Source organism: Eretmochelys imbricata, chromosome 2 (assembly GCF_965152235.1).
Source record: "Eretmochelys imbricata isolate rEreImb1 chromosome 2, rEreImb1.hap1, whole genome shotgun sequence".
NCBI classification, from domain to species: domain Eukaryota; kingdom Metazoa; phylum Chordata; order Testudines; family Cheloniidae; genus Eretmochelys; species Eretmochelys imbricata.
The window spans coordinates 89,070,203-89,092,607 of record NC_135573.1 but is presented as its reverse complement, the minus strand read 5'-3'; the positions used below and the strand labels follow the sequence as shown (position 1 = coordinate 89,092,607).

General features: G+C 40.6%; 1 protein-coding gene across 1 annotated transcript in view; it reads left to right on the top strand.

Moving 5' to 3' along the window:
* Positions 1 to 22,405, top strand: part of APCDD1 (APC down-regulated 1) — a 39,624-nt gene extending 17,219 nt beyond the window's left edge. Inside the window, exons 3-5 of the mRNA XM_077810450.1 lie at positions 1,347 to 1,878; positions 17,186 to 17,507; positions 19,210 to 22,405. Of these exons, the coding sequence (XP_077666576.1) occupies positions 1,347 to 1,878; positions 17,186 to 17,507; positions 19,210 to 19,661 (1,306 nt within the window). The 3' untranslated portion in view covers positions 19,662 to 22,405. The remainder of the gene's footprint in view (positions 1 to 1,346; positions 1,879 to 17,185; positions 17,508 to 19,209) is intronic.

The window sequence follows — 22,405 nt, the reverse complement described above, 5'->3', positions numbered from 1 at the left end:
TGATAAAATGACAGATTGAGGGTAAATTTTTTCCTAGGAGCAACTATACATAAAACTACACTTTTTTTTTTTTCCTTCCAATTTAAAGCAGTGTTAGCTAAAGAGAGGACATAAGAGCTCATTATTCCAGTTGTGCGAGTGATAAAAAAGGAGGAAGAGGAAGGGCTGCCCAGAGATTAACATAGGAACCTGGGACTTGGGAAAACCCAAGTTCAGTTCCCTCCTCAGTCACAGACTTTCTTTGTTACTTTGGGCGATTCATTTAATTGCTTCTGTGCCTGAGTTCTCCATCTGTAAAATGAAGGTGATAGTACTTCCTTACCTCATGGGTTGGGCCCTACCAAATTCACAGTCCATTTTGGTCAATTTCATGGACAGAGGATTTTAAAAATCATAAATTTTATTATTTCAGCTATTTAAATCTGCAATTGCACAGTGTTGTAATTGAAGGGGTCCTAATCCAAAAAGGAGTTTGGGGGGGGGGGTTTTGCAAGGTTATTGTAGGGGGTGTTGCAGTACCGCTACCCTTACTTCTGCGCGGCTGCTGATGGCAACACTGCCTTCAGAGCTGGAGAGCAGCGGCTGCTGGCCAGGAGCCCAGCTCTGAAGGCAGAGTTGCCGCCAGCAGCAGTGCACAAGTAAGGATGGCATGATATGGTACTGCCACCCTTACTTCTGCGCTGCTGCCTGCAGAGCTGGGCCATCATTCAGCAGCTGACACACTCTGGCCACCCAGCTTTTAAGGCAGCAGCACAGAAATAAGGGTGTCATGGTATGGTACGCACTTACTTCTGCACTGCTGCTGGCGGGGCACTGCCTTCAGGGCTGGGCATCTGGTCAACAGCTGCCGCTCCCCAGCCACCGAGCTCTGAAGGCAGAACAAAAATAAGGGTGGCAATACCGCAACCCCTGTAAAATAACCTTGTGACCCCTGCCCTGTTCTCCCTTTTGGGTCAGGACCCCCAATTTGAGAAACATTGGTCTCCCCCATGAAATCTGTATATAGTACAGGGTAAAAGCACACAAGACCAGATTTCACAGGGGAAGGCCCGTTTTCATTTTTCATGGCCATGAGTTAGATAGGGCCCTACTCATGAGGGCATTGTGAGGATAAATTATATTAAAGACTGTGAGGAGCTCAGACACTAGTCATAGTTGCTATGTAGATACTATAGGTAGTTGAGTGGTATAAAAAGATAATGTATTTAAGAGGTTTCTACAGTACTAGTGCAGTACTAATATACTAGTGCACACTATAAGAATTTGGCCATCTTATTAATTGTAGCATGATAGTGTGGTGTAAATCTCTACAATTTTGTTTTATATTATTTTCAATCCTCGTACAGCTGTGAAGTTAGATCAGGCCCAGAGTTTATCACAAGATCCTATAGATTCTACCACAACAACACATTCAAGGCCTACCAATTTTATTACGGAGGTAACCGCTGCACAAACCCTACCTACACCTTAGTTATCCGTGGTAAAATTCGTCTTCGTCAAGCATCCTGGATCATCCGAGGAGGAACTGAAGCAGATTACCAGTTACATAACATTCAGATCATCTGCCACAGCGAAGCAGTAGCCGAAAAACTACGTGAGTTGGTGAACCGTACGTGTCCTGGATTTGTACCAGACAACAATCCCTGGGAGCAGGATGTGAGCTACAATTTATGGAGAGAAGAGAATGGATGTGAATGCACCAGAGCGCTTAATTTTGCCATGCATGAACTTCAACTGATCCGAGTAGAGAAGCAGTATCTACATCATAATTTAGATCACCTAGTGGAGGAGCTATTTCTTGGAGACATCCACACTGATGCTACTCAAAGGATGTACTATCGGCCTTCTAGTTACCAGCCTCCTCTTCAAAATGCAAAGGTACATTCACTTTATTTTTTGACAAAAGAAGCAAACCAAATTCAGGATCTTTTATGAATGAACCTAAAATCCCTGAATAACCTAAAATCCCACTGTTGTTCTAGAATCTGAGATGGATTGCAGGGTTACAGACAATGCAATTCGATCAATTTTTAAGTGATAATTCATGGGAGTAGTATCCCATTTGTAGATTATGAAATTGCATTAAATGCATTATAAGTTTGGGCCAACAGGCGGTTGGGCTGCTTGAGCACGAAGAGAGCGCCACTCTGGGATAGAACCGATTCCCAGAATGGGGAGATGAGAACTGCTATAGAAATGGACAGAGTCCATGGACTTTGATGAAAGTCAGCATCAAAAAGGAGAGACAATTCAAGGTTTGAGGCAGAAATTGGGAGAGAGAAGGGGAAGGTAGTAGCAGAGGGTGGAAGGTGGTGCAAAGGCAGCAGTAGTGAAGAGGGAAATAAAATTGTGTGAGCATATAAGGAGGGAGCAATTGTTAGACTGTGCAGGTCATGGGTCCAGACTCCAATGCATACATTATTTGAAATGAAAAACAGGAACATCTTGAATCTGAGGCTATAATTCCATTTTAGGATTCCTTGCAGTCTGCCCTCAGCTTCAGTGTGAGCTGATCAAACCCTCGTGAGTTTAAAAAAAAAATCAGAGAAGAGAGTGTGCAGTGGTGTACATTTGCAGTGGGTCTGTCTGTACATCTTTTCTGATGACATCTCAAAGAAATATAGCAACTGGAACCATAGGCACTGAGTTTCTTCTTTTCCCTGGAGGTGCTCCACCCTGTCCCTCGAGGCCCCACCTTTTCTCCACCTCTCCAGTCCCCTCTCTGCCTGCTCGCTGCTCTCCGCCCTCCCCCAACTTCTCCCCCAGACTTTAATCAGCTGTTTGGTAACTCCTCCAATCAGCTGCTTGGTGGTGCCCCGATCAGCTAATCGGGGTGCTGCCACACAGCTGTTGCTGGTGGATGCTGAGCACCCATGGAGTCAGCACCTATGATTGGAGCCACAGTTGAGACTTCAGTTGCCATTAATAACTTCCAGACAGTCATGTCCAGTTAATGGGTTATCACAATTTTTAACTTTCACTATAACTATTACAAAAATTGACCACAACATGCCGAGTGTGAGAGGAGACACAACCGGGGAAGAGAGCAATTTGGGGAGAGTGGGTTTGGGTGCTTCTTTCATTTACATAACCCTTCCACCTTCCCAGGGTTGCTTCTTTCCTCTTCCCTCACTGGAATTCCAATAGTATGACACTTCTAGATTGGTGGTGTTGGTTAAAAGCCACAAGCCTTGTGTGAGGCTATGCAACCCTGGCCATTATTTTTGTCGTCTTAGCTCACCTCAAGTGGGCCTGGAACAACTTTTTTTCATTTTCTTTTTAAACCCTACATCTTCCCAAAATAGACAGATTCTAGCTGGAACACACACACCCCATAATCAAAATACCTGAGTTCAAAACAATTTTAGTTTGTCTATTTCATTTGATTAACTAAAATAACTTTCTATTTTAGATTTTTCTCTTTACTTATTTTGGAGTGAGGGTCTTTGTTTGAAAGGGATCCTTAAGTACAAAAGTACACTAATGTATGTTGTAGCTATACTAGCAAATTTTGTAGGTGTTTTCAGAACCGTTGAAAAGGAGACAAAACTCTGATTTCAGTACAACAGCTAAGACTCTGGGACAGTCCCACCAAACTTGGTTATCCTGATATTGGCAGTTAAATGACATGGTAAAAATGTCTGCACTTCATTTTAGAGAACTTTACTAGAGGTTCAATGTTAGAATGGTCGGCTTTACTGCTCAGCTGGCTATACAGAAACCAGGATTTTCAGTTCTACTGTTACCTTGATACATACTGGTCACCATTCAGCTGTCTTGTCTCTGTGTTGCAATGGCATTGCTAGACTGCTCAGATCTAAAATGCAATGCTCTAGTTAAAAAGAATAAATCTTGCAAAACAAGTCTCTCTGTTAGACCAATATTCCTGCCATGTGAAGTCTGACTATTAACATATCATCAGCACAAGCTGGGTCTAGTAAAGTTTAGCTGAAAACAATATTTATACACTGTTCCACATATCATTCTGTAAAATGTAAGCTGAAGAAATATAATGGATAAGCTAAAAGACTTTATAGATATCCCAAAATATTTAAAGCAGGGTAACTAATTTCAGGCCACACTGGAAATTTGCCAGGAGCCCAGAAACCACACCCAATATTGAGAATAGCTAAAAGAATGTAACCCCCATCATCTTCACCCCCAGGATTTGTCTCACAGAGACCACAATGCAAAACAAAATGCACTATTTTGTTTTGAGTGGGTCATGCCTACATATTGTAGACCAGGACAAACAACGCTGGTTTTTTTTGTTTGTTTGTTTGTTTGTTTGTTTTTGAAGAACCCAACAATTTTCATCTGGGCTTAGGACCAGGACCAGGTTGTGGCAGGAAAGGGGTAATCAATCTGCCTCATCATGTATAAGAAGTTTATATACCTATCTTATAGTCTCTTTGACGGGCCAGATTCTGCCTTCAGAGGCATGTGCACAACTCCCATTGAAATCAGTAGGAGTCTACTGTATGGATTCTAGACAGATTTTGGTCCTATATGTTTACCAGAACTAGTGGAAGAAAAAAAATATCTTGAAAGATCAATATTTGGGGAGCTCAGTGCATTCAATCATGGGCTTATCTGTCAGCATATAGGCAGAGTCCAAGTCCTGAGGCTGAATTAATGGCGTTGGAACATCATTCACATAAGTATCACTGACAACAGAGAATGACATTACTACATGGCAGGCAAACTAATTCAGAGTATTCTCAAGGTACCCAAAAGTGCAGCAGATGCAAGTACTGGGTAATAAAAAAACAGTGTAGTTTAGTGGATAGAGCAGCGAGTCAGGAGATCTGGCTTTATTCTCTGTTCTGTCGTTGAACCGAAGTCACTTCACCTCTGCTTCTCCTCCATCCTTTGTCTATATAATCTGTTTGGATTGAAAGCTCTTCAGGGTAGGAACTGTCTCCCACTGTGTGCTTGTACAGTCCTAGCCAGTGGGGTCCCAATCTTAGCTGGACCCAGTAACTGTAACAAAGCAATTAATTGGACCTATACAACTCCTGAATATGCAAAAAAAGAAGATTCTTTATTTTTAGTTTTGTGCATCTTGTTCAGATACTTGTGACTTTTTTTTTTTTTAAATAGGAAATTTGGGCATTGAGACAATACACTTTCACTATGATAGTTAGCAGTAGGAAAAAAAGTGTATACTCTCATTAGCCATCATAAAAGGCTGCTGGTTTTGGATGTGTACCTACCCATGAAGTCCTCTGTACCAGCAGGCTGTTAACCTGGCTCTGGGCTGCAGTGTTTTTTGAATGTAGGAAGAATGGTAACGGAAGATGTGTTTTTTGTTTTTTTGGTTTTTTTTTTTTTGAAAGACCACACAAACATACCATTGAAAGGTTATAACCCTTCTTCTTTGAACTCCTTTCCTTTTCTAATTGCTGGTCCACAGGGACCCAGCTGAAAATGAGTTTAAATGCTAAATTGAGTTTAAAACCACTAGTCACAGACTCCTCTGGAAACTGGACACCTTAAATAAATAGAAACATTAAATCAACTTATACAGCTTTCTACAGTCATGCAGCAAGACTGGGGAGGTGAGGAAATGGCCATTGAACTGAATCAGGTGTGTTGTATGGAATCTTTCACATATGACTTGTTTCATTTCGTTTTTATTTCCTTATTATTATTTTTTAATATATAAGGACTTGGCTAAAATTAGTTTTTAAGAAGATTCACTGTCTGAATTAAATTTATAATTAGGCCTCCATGAAGATGATCGCTCCACCCAGCTTATAAATTTACATAGCCTAAAAGTTGGCTATGATAGCCACCACATTCATTACTTGTGCAGTTGAAGCAAATGGTAATTAAAAGCAAATGGCTGCTGGATCAGTTAGAAATGCTAAAGCCACATGATCAGACTTTAAACAAATAGAGTTGGGCCTTTTCCAAATTCCTGCACTGATTTAGCCACAGGATGGTAAATCAAAGGGGCTGTCCAAAAACCAGACCGCTTTAAGCCACGCTACTAATCTAAGTAAATTCACAAATGCCCATATCTTAACTCAAGTGTACATATGAAATTGGGGAGCTTTAAAAAAATATCTAATTTGTAATCTCTTAAGGCCTTACAAATTCTCTTAGATAAGAGCATAGCCTACACAAATTCCTACTTTAAAATATTGTACATAAATTCAGCTCAGCAATTTGTATCAGTGATGGGTCAATATGCTGACGGAGCTGAAGATAATCAATTCAGATCTGACTCTGAAAGTTGCTGAGCATCTTCAGCTTTTGTTGAAATCACTGGGAGTTCAGATCAGGTGCCCTGCACCTTGCAGATTCAGCCTTCTAAATAATATCTGAGAACGGAGAGAGGCAGAAAGAAGGTTGGAGCTACCTTAGTGGTGTAATGGTAGCAATATATTGTGCTGTGTCATATGGAAGATCTAAGGTCAAGAGTGACTTCAGGGATTCTTTCTCATTAGCCATAGAAATTACATGGTTTGCAGAGGTGGTGAGAGATATAAAGTCCCTAATGGTCTGAGAAATCAAGAACAGGTGTGGAGCTCGACCTGCTGTTAGTGAAAATAAGAGCGCTATTTAGAAAAGATGCATATGTCTAAAAATGGAGGTAATATGCATGGAAATCGTACTGGCATCCAGCTTGCACACATAATTTGCACTAAAATATTGTTTACTGAACATTGAACTCCAGATGCCTCTTTATTCTGTCAGGCTACAAAGATCAGAGTGAGGATTATGTTAACAGGTTATTCTACTGACATCGTGATAGCTATTAGAGTGTTAGGACGGAAGTTTTTGTAATGTCTTCAGAACCGAAAAATGTGTTTGAATACCCTTATTGACCACTTTTTTTTTTTAGCTCAAATATTTGAGATATGCAATTTTAATGAGAAACATTCTCATTCAAAACCATATACTAAGTGTCTGTCTTCTCTCTTGCAAATATTTGGGAGAGGGGGTCTGATTTTCAGAAGTGCTTAGCACTTGCAAGTACCATTGACTGTGGGTGGAGTTCTGGGTACTCAGAGACGTCTGGAAAATCAGGTTTTAATTGAGCATCCAAAACCAGAGGTGTCCAAAATTAGTGGACACATTTGAAAATTTGGTCCTTAATCTGAGTTTCTTCATCTGTAAAATGAAACCACTACTTATTTGCCTAGTACCCAGGATAATTCCAAGGATGAATTAATAAACGTCTATTAAGTGTATTGAATACCTCAGATAGAAGGTGATGTGTAAAATATTACCTCAGCCAAGAAATGTAATTGTCTGAGGACAGTGTTTTTTTGATTGGCCAAACCATAAATACTGCTACTAAAACATGCAAAAGTCTGTTCTAGATACAGTGGTAAATGGAGGGGTTTCACATCTTTGTATTTGTGTAAGACAGTTGCTTAAGGAAATAGGGTGGGGGGGAAAGGAGAAAGCAGAAGAAAACTATTTTTAAAAAAACTCAATGATTTCAAGACAATTATGAGTAATAGAATGTATGGGATTGTCTTTAGAGATAAATTAACCAATCATTTATCTGAGGCTTATTTCACATTACAAATCTACTGGGTATAATGTTGCAAAGAATATGCTACTTTTTAAAAGTTCTTTCTTCTTACTTTTAAAGTAACACACTTTATTTACTCTTCAGAGGAAAAGCCATTCTTTAAAATTGGCAAGGTGAAATATGACTTTTGCTCTTGTATAAACCTTGAAGGTTTTTAAAATGTGCTTTATTTTGTCTTTGTGGATTTAATTATTAGTTCTATTTTACAATTGTAAAAGCATAACTAACATTTTCAGGCAGCTTTATTCTTGCAGTTGTTCATGCCCAGAGTCTTCAAGTTCAGTCAAGTTCAATCAATCACTTGCATCACTTTTTCCAGGACCTTGTTTGTTGCTTCTGCTTCCCAAAATATATATGGTTTGTTGCTTCTACTTCCGAAAATATATGTGATTTGTCACTATAAATTAGCATCAATTTAGCTGGATAGATGACAGATGCAGGCATGTTCCTCTGAGGAAAAAGCTGTTTTGGGTCTCATTTCATCTTTTGCTGTAGATCAGGAGTGGGCAAACTTTTTGGCCCAAGGGCCAGCCACATTGGCATGCAAAACTGTATGGAGGGCCAGGTAGGGAAGGCTGTGCCCTCCCAAACAGCCTGGCCCCCTCCCACTTCCCGCCCCCCTCAGATCCCCTGACCCATCCAACCCCCCCTGCTCTTTGTCCCCTGACCACCCCCTCCCAGGACCCCCCGCCCCAAACCACCCCTCCCAAGATCACACCCCCTTATCCAACCCGCCCTGTCCCGTGACTGCCTCCCAGCCCCTACACACACACACACACACACACACGACCGCCCCAGAACCTGCGCCCCATCCAACCGCTCCCTGTCCCCTGACTGCCCCCCGGACCCTCTACCCAACCCCTGCCATGCGCACCACTGCCACCCCTTACCATGCCCCTCAGAGCGGCAGGAGCTCGCAGCCCCACTGCCCGCATGGGAGCATAACAGCAGAGGAGGGGCTAGCTTCCCCAGCCAGGAGCTCAAGGGCCAGGCAGGATGGTCCTGCAGACCGGATGTGGCTCACAGCCATAGTTTGCCCACCTCTGCTATAGATGATGGGATTTAAATTCAGGAAGAACAACAATTTAAGACTTTTTCGTACTTTATTTTGATTTTATGTGGGCTTGTGAAATTCAGTTAAAATCATTTATATCCGCCAATGGTGCAATTATAGCACCTTCAACTTCCTTCCCCGCCCTTCCGCTTCTGGGAGCATTTGACACATACAATGCCCTAAAATTTGTGGCATTCATATGTAGACAAATCTCACCACTTCCCATCCTTCTGCCTGCTCTGAATTCCCAAAAAAAAACCTGGCAATGTTGCAGCAGGATTACTGATTTTTTTTCCAACCGTATGAAACATCTTTCATTCATTTCATGACTTTTAAAAAGTTTTTAAATCTTCTCTTTTTGAGTAAGTTCATCCCATTTGGCAGCCTGAGTTACAACTGCATCAACCGTACTTCTCAATGACCAGCAGTCAGCCTTCTATGTTAGCCACCTTGGCCACATATGAGGTCATGGCAAGCCTACAAGTTGCCACTTTTGTGGTGGAGTTCATTAAAGCGTTGTCTTGGTCTGGAATTATCTTTGAGGGTGGAGGAGTGGAATGAGAAATTGTACTGAGTATCCATGAAAGTGACAAGGTGGGTGAGGTAAGCTTTCTCTCTCACCCACAGAAGTTGGTCCAGTAAAAGATATTACCTCCCCCACCTTGCCTCACTAAAATATCCTGGGACTGACACAAGTGCAACAACATGGCATAGCCTTGAAAGTGCCCTTTATGTGGTCCGAGCTAGTTGGCAACATGAAGATGAAGTCCAGCTTTTTGTCTTTATTTTAAGACCTTTTTAGCCTCCCTGTGAATTTAATGGCTCCAAAGGAATTTTTTTTTAGGTTATTTGTGTTTCCAGCTTGGGACGTTTTAGTTGCTAGATCTAGGATCTGCCACCTAGATTCTCAGGTGATGAGCTGCTTAGAAGTGTTTATAGTAATAATCGTGACCTGGCATGCCCTTTTCTGCTATTAGCCTTGGCAGACTAGCTTTGTGGAGTTTTGCTAGATTATTGGTAAGAGCCTATTTTATTTTTCCCTTCTCTCCTATCTCACCCTCCCCCTGCACCCACCCATTCACCAATGGCAATATTTTCTTCCAGCTGATTTCAGTTACTTGATTCACAACTCTGACATTTCTAACTAATTAACTACCTGTTATTAATTTGTCTGAGACACTAGCTAAACAGGACCTGCTTCTTGGGGCACAGCCTTGTGAATTGGTGTTGCTCCATTGACTAATGGAGTGATAATTTACATCTGCAAAAGATCTGGCCCTTTTGAAGCAAACTGTTGCATGAAAGGTGCTGGAGTAGACAAGGGAGTGGAAGGCAGTAGGAGCAGGACGTTTTGGGAATCAGTTTTGTTTCTATATAATTTTATGAAGCCCAGTATTTTTATAAAAAATCTAAAGTATGTGACTTCACAGTGCATGAAGTATGTGAGTTATTCTAACTGAGCAAGATAGGGGTGACAGCAGCATAGGAGGAGAGCTGGTAAGCTGGCTCAGACCACAATGGTAAAGTAGAGGGAACTTAAACCAGAAGCATTAAATCTATCCCTGAGCTGAGTTTAAATAAAAAATGAAAGTTAAAAGCATTAGGGCCCCAAGTGGAGCATTACAGAAAGAAGCAATCTCTCTGCCAAGAGTTTCTGGGTTGGGTTTTTGTTTTTCATTGGCGTCGCTGGAAAGAAGAGAGTAGGGTAAGGAAGAGTTCAAAGGCAGGCAAGCAGGATCAGAAAGAACTTTTGCAGAGTATATGCTTGTGAATATTTTACTGGCCTTATCATTTAAAGAGGATATGTTCACCATTCTGTGGCTCCAGAGAAAGAGGGCAGGGGAGTTGCATGCAGCTTTAGCATGTGTGAAGGGAGGAATGACTTCCCAAACCCCTTTCCAAGTTAATGGAAATGGACTGTCTTTTCACTAGGCTCCTGTTTTCATTTTCATTTATAGTATAGTTTAAGGAGTAGTATAAATTTAAGGGATTTAATGGCTTTAACTAAAAAAGTGCTACTCAGAAAACTAGTGTTCACAGCTACAGATCCCCCTGCCTCAGAATTCTCAGCGTACATCTACACTGCAGTTAGACACCTGTGGCTGGCCTGTGCCAGGTGACTCAGGATCCTTGAGCCTGGGTTCCAGCCTGAGCCTAAACCTCCACACCACAATTAAACAGCCCCTGAGCCTGAGCCCTGCCAGCCTGAGTCAGCTGGCACAGGCCAGCCACAGGTTTTTAATTGCATTGTAGACCTACCATCCGTCTCACCTTGCCTTAGCTAGCATCAGCCCTAAACAGCTGGAGTCGCACACTTGCTCCTGATTCAGACTCTCCTCTAATAAAGTGCTAGATTCCAAACTCCACAATGGGACTTTGAGAGCTACATGCCACCGTTATCCTCACCACCCATTCTTCTGTCCTCTTAATGTGCCCCTGCCTGAGCGGTATAAACTCCTATTAAGAGCATGAGTAAAGCAGGTCAGGAAATGGTAAATATATGCTGTCAAAATATTCAAAAGGAACAAAAAAATTTTCCTGAATTTTTCATGGAAATATTTTAATTTTTCAGTGAAAAAACAAATGTTTTTCTGAAAATGTTTGTTTTTCACTTAATTTTTTTCAAAAGAAGCTCCCATTTTCCTTGAAAAACTTTGTTTTGAAAAAGGAATGTTTGTTTTTTAAAAGTTGAAGTTTTTAGTTCTGTCCCCTCTATACTATCTCAAGATATAGGCTCATTATGATTAACACAATAGAGAGCGCATTAGTTGAGCACCTAAAAATAACTACATTTTTATGGCACCCCCATCACCATTGTCTGACATGTAGTTCTCAGGATCAAGTCATTGTTCTTGGCTGGTCACTAGACACTACTGTAATAAACACCATCAGTAATAACCTACTTAGCTGCAGGATGTATCTCATTGACATAAAAAGGAGGGCAGGGCTGTTGGATTCCACTTGAATTCCAGCTGCCTCTCTACTTTAAAGAAAATTTTCTGCTTTTCTGAAAAGGGCTTAAAGGGCTTTTAATTTGCAAAGTAGGAGTGAAGTATGAAGGTGTTCAGTTCAGACCAGGCAAATACCCTCCAAGGAGGAAACATTAGGCTTTATTTTTAAGATTTTACCATCGCTCAGGGGTGCAGAAAACAGCCATCTCCCTGATGGAGTGTCTATAACCCTGGCACTGGCATAACCACCATGACCAGCTCCGAGAATAACAAGTGCCTGGCAGCCAAAGGATTTGTAAGAAAAATAAAATGTACTGGGAAAGGTTATTTCTGAACTCGCAATCACAAGGGAACTTGAAAAAGTCCAAGGAACCCCACTCCTACTGCTGTTTCAATGGGGTTTTCCCCCAAGTGAAGGCAAGGGCTCCTGATCAACCTTTCAGTGGAAGCAGCAGCAGAGAATAATGAAGAGTGGTAGTGGTGGTAATCTTCAAATCACTAGGATCCTCTCTTGTCCCTGAGCTCCTGAACAGAGCTGTCAGCTAGGGAACCAGCCTTAGTCTATGTGGCCTGCCTGACTGACTTTACAATTGGACTCAGAAAAGTCACCAGGAACAGAGAAGATTTAGGTAACCACAGAGTCAGCATTATGCAGCTACTAGCAAAAGACAAGCCCTCTGCAGAATAGGAAAAAGCCCCTAGAGCTCCATAGCTTGACAAGCGTGTAGAGTTTTCATTTGGCAGCAGCTATGGTAGAGGCTGTTTCTTCTGGATAGATCCCATTGTTAGAAATACTTATTCACACACACAACCTTACTTTTTTGTAAAGCAAGAGCTATCCATCTTATCCACAGTTCATTTTAAAGCATTTTAGCTTATTTTATGCTCAAGTGAGTGTTTTATTAGAAATTATTTTAGTTGTGCTTGGAGAATGCTTTTTGCCTGTTTAAGGTTTTCTTTAAATGTCTGTGTTTAGAAACTAGATCCTATTGCCCTTGCTAAAGACATATGGAAAGAGTGATTTTTACAAGGCCTTAAGCAGTCTGATTTAGAGCCAAAAGCAGTTTGCCTAGAAAAGAAAGATCTCACAAATGAAAGCAACATTGAAAAAAGAAAAAGCCACCCTCAAAAATAATTACTCCATAATTAGATCCATTCACTTTATAACAAAAACTAAATGTCTTTCTTCCATTAATTGGACAAAAGCTACATTTTCATGGATTTTGGAGCAATGTATAAGCATACACTTGCTATTAAAAAGTTCATAACTCTCAAAACAATTTTCAGTCAAGGCTATAATGAATCTGAAAGGGGTTTATATGGGATTGGAGGGAATAATCTGAATCACAAAGGAGCAGTGTCTTCAGTAGAGCTCCCACTAGAAGGCAGCCAGCATAAGTAAAAAGAAAGGTTAGAAACTTTATATTATAGCCCTGCTCATGAACAAACCCTAAAACAAAATCTGATGAAACTTGTTTCCTCCTTCTTCTGTTCTACCATAAAAAACTTACCAGGCTTGCTTGGGAGTTATGAAACTCATCTGTCTTCAAGTAAATCAGAAAGTTTTCTCCTGAAGATTTATGGTTCAGAATTACTCATGGGCTAATACTTTTTTTAAATGAATATCAAGTGAATGAGTGCTTGTGAAAGGTGTTGGACTGACAGCTTAGAGACTCACTGCACATCTCAGATAGCTGCTCTGCAGTTTCCCCCATTCTCCCTTGCAGATATGCCTCAGCCATGAATGGGGAAGAGTGCAGTTCAGTCTTCATGTCTGTTCAATCCTGAGCTCCTCTGCTGAAACTGCTAGCAAGGTTTTTGAATGAGAGGTGGAGATCTGCTCACTGCCCTTCAAGTTCTTTTAACTTAGACTGGATGACACAAAGCCAGTTAACTTCCAGTCTATCTTAGATGCCTTCCGTTGCCTCTATTACCATAGTATCTGAGCACCGCAGTGTCTTTGATGTATTTACTCTCACTTCATCCGTGCTTGGCAGAGAATGCACAAGTTGTAGATAGGGAAACAGAGGAGTCTGGTTGGTCTTTTTGTTTTAGCTCAAGATCACACAGGCACCCTGTGCCACAGCCAGGAATTGGCCTTGGGTCTCCTGAGTTCTAGACTAACCACTGAACCATTGGACCAAGAAACTCCAAATAGAACCCTCAAGCCTCAGAAAATGCCACACTTTCACAATCCTCATATTATTGGTGCTTTTTTAGTGTTTATGTAAGCTAAATATTCAGGACCAAGTTCTGTTCTCAGTTACAGTCATGCAAATCTCTAGTAGCTCCACTGGATCAGTGAAATTACTCAGTGGCATTTTTCTGTTTTTATATGGGTATGTTCCATGAAAGGGGAGAAAGGCACAAGACTGTGTGTTCTGTACGTTTCCTTCTAACTATAGAAGTTTTTTCAGTCTAGTGTAAAGTACCGACCACCGCATTCTGTATTTCAGCAGCCCTTTATAGAAGTACGACCATCAGATCCAAAGACGATATGTAAACAAACAGTATATCGCAAATACACAACAGGTGCTAGAGCAGAAAATTTTGCTTTTATCTAACAGCGCTCTAGTTATTCTGCATAATTTAATTATTTATCGACATAATTCATGTTAGCTAAAAGAATTTGTTTCATAATACTTTATCCTTCAAGAAACTGTGGTTCAAAGTTTGCTTAGAAAAGCAGAAAAAGTTTCTCTTGCAGCTGAGTAATCTGCAGTTTGAAAGCAGAATAGCTAAACTGCCCTCTCTTGCCAAAAAAAAAAAAACCCAAAACCCTAAAACTTTGTGAAGTCACAAACAGTGCTAGAAACTACATAAAAGTGAGTTTTCACTTCTGCTGTTAGAGGACTGGGAGCCTTGGAAATTGAATTCCTCCCTACTAGGGACCTTGAACCTGACATCGAGAGAAGGTTCATTCTGCATGTTAGTTCAGTTACTGCACACCCAACAAACTGCATCTCATACCAAAATGCACCTGATGTGTAATCGTTTGATCATTGTGTCAACACTTATCCATTAGAAAGAGAACTGAGACTCCCCCTCCCCCCACATACATACACACTCATTTTAGTTTCTGTGGAGGGCCTCTGACAGCATATTTCTAATGCTAAACCAACTAAGCTCTAGCTCCCCTTCATGTCAGGTAAAAGGGCCAGAGCAGTGCAAAAAAAGCTCTAAAAGCATGGGAGCTGGCTTAAGGGCGGGGGGATTCTCCAGTACTGGAACTGAAGATGACAGCCTAAGGTTGCCCTCCCAAGGCTGCGCCTTCATACGTCCTCACATAGGGGATGGGGCCACAGCACAATGAAGATTCTGCAACTGGAGCAGTTATGGAGCAGCTGCCATAACTTACACTGGCCCCCAAAGCTGTCAAAATTACACTGGGAGTCATGGAGCAGGCCAGGATTGGGAGGGCACCAATAGCTTAAACTCACCTTAGCCCTCCCCTCCCCCCCGCCGAATGAGTTCTGTGCTGCTCCTGGTGGGGCCACAGCTCAGAATCACAACCCACATGTCCATACAGGGCTGAATCCTGCTGAGTGCCCTCATCTCCATTGGGGGGGGGTCAATGGAGGTGCTTCACACCTTGCAATGTCAAGATTTGTGCTAGATAAACAAGCCAAAGTGTGTTTCCATTGAAATCAGTTGTATACCTCTCACTGATTTTAATGGCACTAAAACATAGCCCATCCTGAACTAGGTGCTTGTATTATAAAAAGGATAATATGTCAGGTAGTCTTGGGCCAGAATGTAGGAGTTAAAATATCCATTAGAAATGTTTTCTTGATTTTTTTTTTTATTACAATGAAGACACATGTAAACACGGCAACCCACATACCACATCATTGTCTAGTATATGAGCACCAGAAAGTGACACTAGGCCATAAGGGAGACAAGGTGGGTGAGGTAATATCTTTTATTGGACCAACGTCTTAAGAAGAGCTCTGTGTTACCTCAGAAGCCTGTCTCTCTCACCAATAGAAGGTGGTCCAATAATAGATGTCACCTCACCCACCTTGTCTCTCGAATAGCCTGGGACCAACACAACAACAACGACACTGCATAGTAGGCCATAAGATCATAAGAATGGCCATATTGGAACAGACCAATGGTCCATCTAGGAGTATCCTGTCCTCTGACAGTGGCCAATGCCAGATGCTTCAGAGGGAATGAACAGAATTTGATTTCCAATTTTTAAAGGATGCCTTTTTGCCTCTTTTAGTCTCCTGTTTTCTGGTGGCATTTTCTGGTCCTTTTGCAGTTTTTTGTATTTGGGGTGTATATATATCATTTGAGCTTCTATGTTCATTTGTGATGTTTTTAAATAGTTTCCAGGCAGCTTGCAGGCATTTCATTTTTGTCACTGTACCTTTTAATTTCTGTGTAACTAGTGTCCTCATTTTTGTGTTGTTCCCCTTTTTGTACTTAAATGCTACTGTGGTGTTTTCCTTCGGTATTTTTCCCCCTACAAGGATGTTAAATTTAATTGCATTATGATTGCTCTGACCGAGTGGTTCAGCTTTATTCAGTTCTTGGACCAGATCCTGTGCTCTGCTTAGGACTAAATCAAGAATTGCTTCTCCCCTTGAGTGTTCCAGGACTACCTGCTCCAAGAAACAGTCATTAATGGAGTCAAAAATTTTTCTCTCTACATCCGATGCTGAAGTGACATGTACCCCGTCAATATGGGAATAATTGAAATCCCCCGGTATTATTGTGTTTTCTGTTTTTGTAACCTCTCTAATCTCCCTGAGCATTTCACAGTCACCATGACCATCCTGGTCACATGGTTGGTAGTATATTTCTGCAGCTATACTCTTACTATTGGAAGATGGAACTTCTATCCGTAGAGACTGACTGTCCAAAATGAGTAAAAAGCAAGAAGTAAATCAGCTGTGAAAAATACATTCTCACAGTTTAATCATCAATGGTGTTTTTTTAGTAGCACACAGGAGAAAGCTGATGTTCTGTTTTTAAGTTTAGGGCCAAACTTTGCTTACACACACCTATGCAACTACATTTAAGTGAGTGGAGTTGCATGCATGTCATTGAGAGGAGAATTGACAGAGTCCCTTCACGCAGATACCCTGGAAATGAAATATTTTTGCGTTGATATTTTATACGAAAGCCTAAAGTTTAAATAGCAAGATATTAATTTTCCAGACTGCTAACCAAATTAAAGTTAGGAGGATGTATGTACATATCCACCACATCCAAAGTTAATCATTAAAAAGAGGTAATTAATAAAAAGAGCTGAACATTTCTTTTTAATGAAATGAAGAGCAGGTTTTTAAGGCAACTACTTATGAGTTAGCCATTCTGCCAGCATTATAGATTCAAAGTTTTTTTTCCCTTCCAAATGAAGGAAACAATAAATACCTGAAATAAAATATTTGTTCAAGGTAAACCCATGAGAAGAAATTAATATCTTAACCTTCTCCCTGCTGCAAAATATGCTGTGTGCACCATATTTCAGGTACATCACTCTGACGTACGGAATCTACAGTAAAATGAGGCAAACATTTGAAATCCTTAGATGTGAGGTTGATTTCAACATGACACAAACGTCATGGTCTTCACTGAGGAGAGTGTCTAACAGGGTTTTTCTCCACTTTGTTTCAGAATCATGATCATACCTGTATAGCATGTAGAATCATTTACCGGTCAGATGAGCATCATCCTCCAATCTTACCTCCAAAGGCCGATTTGACTATTGGATTGCATGGAGAATGGGTGAGCCAGCGCTGTGAGGTGCGTCCTGAAGTCCTCTTTCTCACCAGGCACTTCATCTTCCACGACAACAACAACACCTGGGAAGGTCATTATTACCACTACTCTGATCCCATCTGTAAGCACCCCACCTTTACCATCTATGCCAAAGGGCGCTACAGCAGAGGAGTACACTCTTCCAAAGTGATGGGAGGAACAGAGTTTGTGTTTAAAGGTACGACCGCTACACTGCGCAGTTTTGTTCCATTGCTGAGAAAGAAGATAGGCTGTTCATGGCTGGGTGAAAGTTGCCAATGATAATGATTCAAAATTTGTATAGTGTCAAGAACTTCCCAAACTGATATGCAAACTATGCAGAGGGGTCACGTCTCTCTCACACACACACACACAGAAATGCAGCAACTTCTGAGGCAAAATGTAGTAACTTTTAAATGCACAGCAAAACTACAAAACAGCTTCAGTCACTAAGTGAAGAATATCTATTGAAACTACAGGAGCATATGGGCAGAATTCAGTTATCCAAATGGTGAGATAAACGTGGTGAAAGCACTCTCCTCTTATAAAGAATACTGTAGAATCTTTCACAGCAAGAGAGCAGTAGCTTTAGCATCTTAAGACAAAAGACAGTTCCTCCCCCCTTGGTATCACCCTGGAAAATTGCTTCAGCATTGACAATGTCACCTATGGAATCATCACCAAGCACTGACTATACCTTTCTGCTTAGCTTGAGATCTGGCAAGATTCACAGGCCCCTGTGGTCTAACTTGAAATGACATTTGAGAAGCCTCATATGCCCTTTTAGACTCTCCTATGTCTCCAATTTAGGAAAGAGCCTGACTGGAGGAACTAACAGATTAGGACAGAATTTCCAAAGGAGCCTAAGGGTTGCTCCAGTCTGGCAGAGGTTCTGCTCACAAAAGCAACACAGAGCCGTGGTTGGTTACCTGGAAATAATTACGTGGGGTGAAAACTTCAGTAAGGTCAGCATTTCACCCATGCTGCTTATTTATAATGTATTGTTCAACCTGCTGCTGAACATATGAGAATCCAGCACTAGAAAACCAAGAGGATGAACTGTTAGTTTTCTTCAGTTGATCTTTGTGTAGCACCTGGGAAATAATATGGATCGTGAGACCACCCAAACACATACACGGTTATAAAATCTCAACATGAAAATTCTGAGAAGTTCTGCTTTAAAAAAATTCTGGAATCACATATACGTTGCTAATATCCTACAGCAGAATTTACATTTCTGGAGGGTTGTGAAGGATTCTGTTTTATTTTTGGTGAAGTTTGTCAATGCTAATCCACTGAAAACCCCAGTTCTCTTTTTATGTAACATACTGGGCCAAATTCATCCGTAGTGCAAACTCCATTTGAGTTCCCCTAAACCCATTCAGTTTAGCTTTTCTTCAGGTCTGTTGCAATTGAGCTGATGAAAATCAACGCTTACATGCCAAACTCCACTGAAATCTGGTCAGTATAGCTAGAATTGCAGAAAGTTGTAAGACTTATGTTTGAAATTATGAACTGCGGTTATTTTTAAGACATGGGATAGGGTATCTCTCTATAATTCAGACCTAAAGATGTAATTCATATGATGGTATGGATAGCCTATGAGAGATGGTGAAACTGTTACATTTTCTGAGGTTTGAGGTGTCCATTTGGAATTTGTTAGGTCATTATCTTTGTGGACTATCTTAAAAATTCTCATGTTGCCCGTGGAACTAATATTAATTAAAATTCTGAGTAAAATTTTATTGTATCCTTCTTCCTCTGTCTTTATAGCTAAACCAACCAATCGAGAGACTCAAGCCCTTTGTTGCATCTCTGAATTCAGGGCTAATAATAAGACTGTCACCTTGACTTTTGCTTTGTCCCTCACAGATATTTAGCTTTCTCTTTTTCCTTTACAGTAAATCACATGAAAGTCACCCCCATGGATATAGCTACAGCCTCTCTACTGAATGTCTTCAATGGGAATGAGTGTGGAGCAGAGGGATCATGGCAAGTTGGAGTACAACAGGATGTTACTCATACCAATGGCTGTGTTGCTTTGGGGATCCGCCTACCACACACAGAGTATGAAATCTTCAAAATGGAGCAGGATGCCAGGGGTAGCTACTTATTGTATAATGGCCAGAGACCTAGTGATGGGTCCAGTCCAGACAGACCAGAGAAGAGAGCCACTTCTTATCAGATGCCATTAGTTCAGTGTGCTTCATCAGCACCGAGACCTGAAGAGTCATCAGAGGAGAACAAAATAGACCGCTATAGCAGTGAGGCACCAAAAAAGGACTCCAGTGTATTTGTCCTTACCCTGATGTTGTTTATTTGTACTGTGTCACACTGGAACATTCTCAGTTGAAAGGAAAAATCTATTTTTCATGACTATAAAACTAGGGTTCCATATGCCTGAGGGTTTTTCTTTTCAGAAAGAAAAGGACATTTATTTTCTTGATGCACTGGAATGCCTGAGAACTGTTGTTCTTTTCCTTATTTTTTTCCCCTCCTTGAATCCTGAACGGCACTCGTTTGATGTTTTTGCTTTGAACTTCGTCCAGTCTGATCCCTGGCCTGACATGACTGCACAACAGTAATTGCACTTTACGACTGCAGACGTACTTGGCTTTTTAACTACTATGGTAAACCTAAAGCTCCTGCTTCAGTTGGCTCTGCCATGTTGCTGTTGTGGTTCATTTCCCCCTAGTACTCAGTTTCTCATCAGAATTTAACTATCAGGAATCACTCTGTATAGTATTGTGTTAATACTGTGATAATGACTTTAGTCTTATTCTTTAGGACTCTGCTGTAGATATGTATATATAAAGAAACCCTACAAGGATCTATCTTACAGGTTTTACACAAAAGAAAAAAAATATATAAAACTATCCTCCTGTCAGAAGTTAAATGGAAAATTCTCCTAAGTAACATCCAAAGTAATTTAAGCTATTTTTACATATCGTTGTTTAACTTGTAAAAACAACCAAAGGTTTAGTGGGATGTAAGTATTTTTCTCATTCAATTACATTAGGTATGCAATTCATCCCTCCCATTGTATTTACTAACTAGTTACGAAATCAGATAGAGAAAACATTATTTCAGCAGATATGCACAGTATATGTAAGTTGCAGAAGTATTAGTGGATTGCTCCATGTTGTTGTACTCGCTACCCCTTATACCCTTTCTATGCAATGTTCCTGCCTCGCATTTCATTTGGTTAGGGGCAGACAAAATAATGAAGGGGCCGGGACCATAACACAGATCATAAAAAAAACCACCCGTCTGCTAAAGTAGATTAAGAATTGTAAAGTGGCAGTAGGTAGGAAGTAAAGAAAGGATTCTAGCAGCAAACATACCCCCCATGGGCCAAATCATGTCTTCCTCCTTTCAACATAGAGAGCAGAGAAACAGCAGAAAATTTGAAAAGATGGAGCAAATTTCACCAGAGGGAATGGGGTTTCACAAATACAGAGCACTCCCACCCTTCCTTTCAGTACACAAGCCCCTACACAGGGTCACATTGAGTTTGAGGCTCTACAGGGTTGGGAGGATGTGGCTGGGAAGAGAGGGGGCACACTCAGGGGAGAGCTCCCCTCCACAACATCATGTGAAGGGCATCTGTTTAAAATGGGGAACTAATTCAGTTGAGTCTAGTATCAGCAGGGAAACAAACCCTATTTCAGTGGTGATGGTTATGCTCAGACTCCCCCATTGACTCCTATTTCACAGGCCCCAGAATGTTTTCTGTAGAATTGCCCCCTCTTCACCTGAGTTTTCCAGGCATGGTCTCAGCACTTAAAGACTCATTAGGTGATCTGGTCCTTCTTTCCATGTGACTATCTAATAGAAACCAAAGTGGTTAAATTAAATAATAATAGTAATAATGGCAGACTTTGAATTACCAGTTTGCGAGGAGTTGGATTTGCATAGTTTTCTTAATTAGACCACTTGCTGATGTGACAAAAGTTTAATTCACATCAATGCACAATTCATATTTTCACTACCATAGATATGGTTAAAAAAGGAATCACTAGATGAACATTTTTATATTGCATTAGTATAGGAATTCAATCTGGGACTTTTCCAGTTCACTTCTAATATTGCCTGTGAAACATAATGTCCAGGTATATAGTTATGAACAAGGTCCTTTGCATATTCCTCATCGGCTGTGTTTTTATTTTTTTTTCAAATGAAAAAAAGAAATGCCTCCCTGTGTCCATACACAATGTATATTGTTTTAAATATGGTTATTATTAGTTACCCATTAGCTTGTCTTCAATATTACATGGCTGAGATAGGAACAAATCTTCAAAATTACAAGTAAAATATGCCATCTCTGTTCTCTACAAGATGTATGCAGTTAGGTCACATATGCAAATGAGATAGCTGAGAATTGCACAAGTTATTGATCCTTTAATTTCATCACACTCATTTAAGTTGTATAGCACCATGTACACCTATGGCACAATACAAATAAATTCCAATCTATAGTTTGTGTCAGGTGGCTCCATAGCCTGTCAGCCTAAGGTGTAAAGGCTCAGTAATGGAGGACCTGTGAATGGAGTAATGTATATCATATAGGTTCAAATACTTTTAAAAAGTGAAAGGATAAAACAAGGGTTTTTTCGCAGCCGTGCAACTTGACACTGGAGTTCTGTAGCAACATTGTTACATTCCGGCCCAGAAGAAGTTATTGCACCCAAAATAAAAAACCCAGAATATAACCAACGAGAGAAAGAAGCTGTTGTGCAAATCATTTTTACACATTTTTTTTAAAAACTAACTTCTCTCAAAGCACAAAAGGGAACAAAGACAAAAAAAGTGATCAGAAGACTCCTTGTGTGTTTTACTACAGTTTACACATTGTGCCTGCTGTCGTAGGTCAGAACATGGCGGGAGTCCATATTTTGAGATGTAAAGTCATCCTTGTCAATGTTGGAGTGCATTAGCTTAAAGCCCAGGATTTTAAAAAAAACTATAATTTTATTTTTGTAAAGTTATAGAAAATATTTTTCTTCCCAATTTAGTATTCCAGATTAAACTGCCAGGGAACTTTGAGCACTTGTTAAAATACTGATTGAAATAAAAGACTCAGTGAAGAACTAAGAA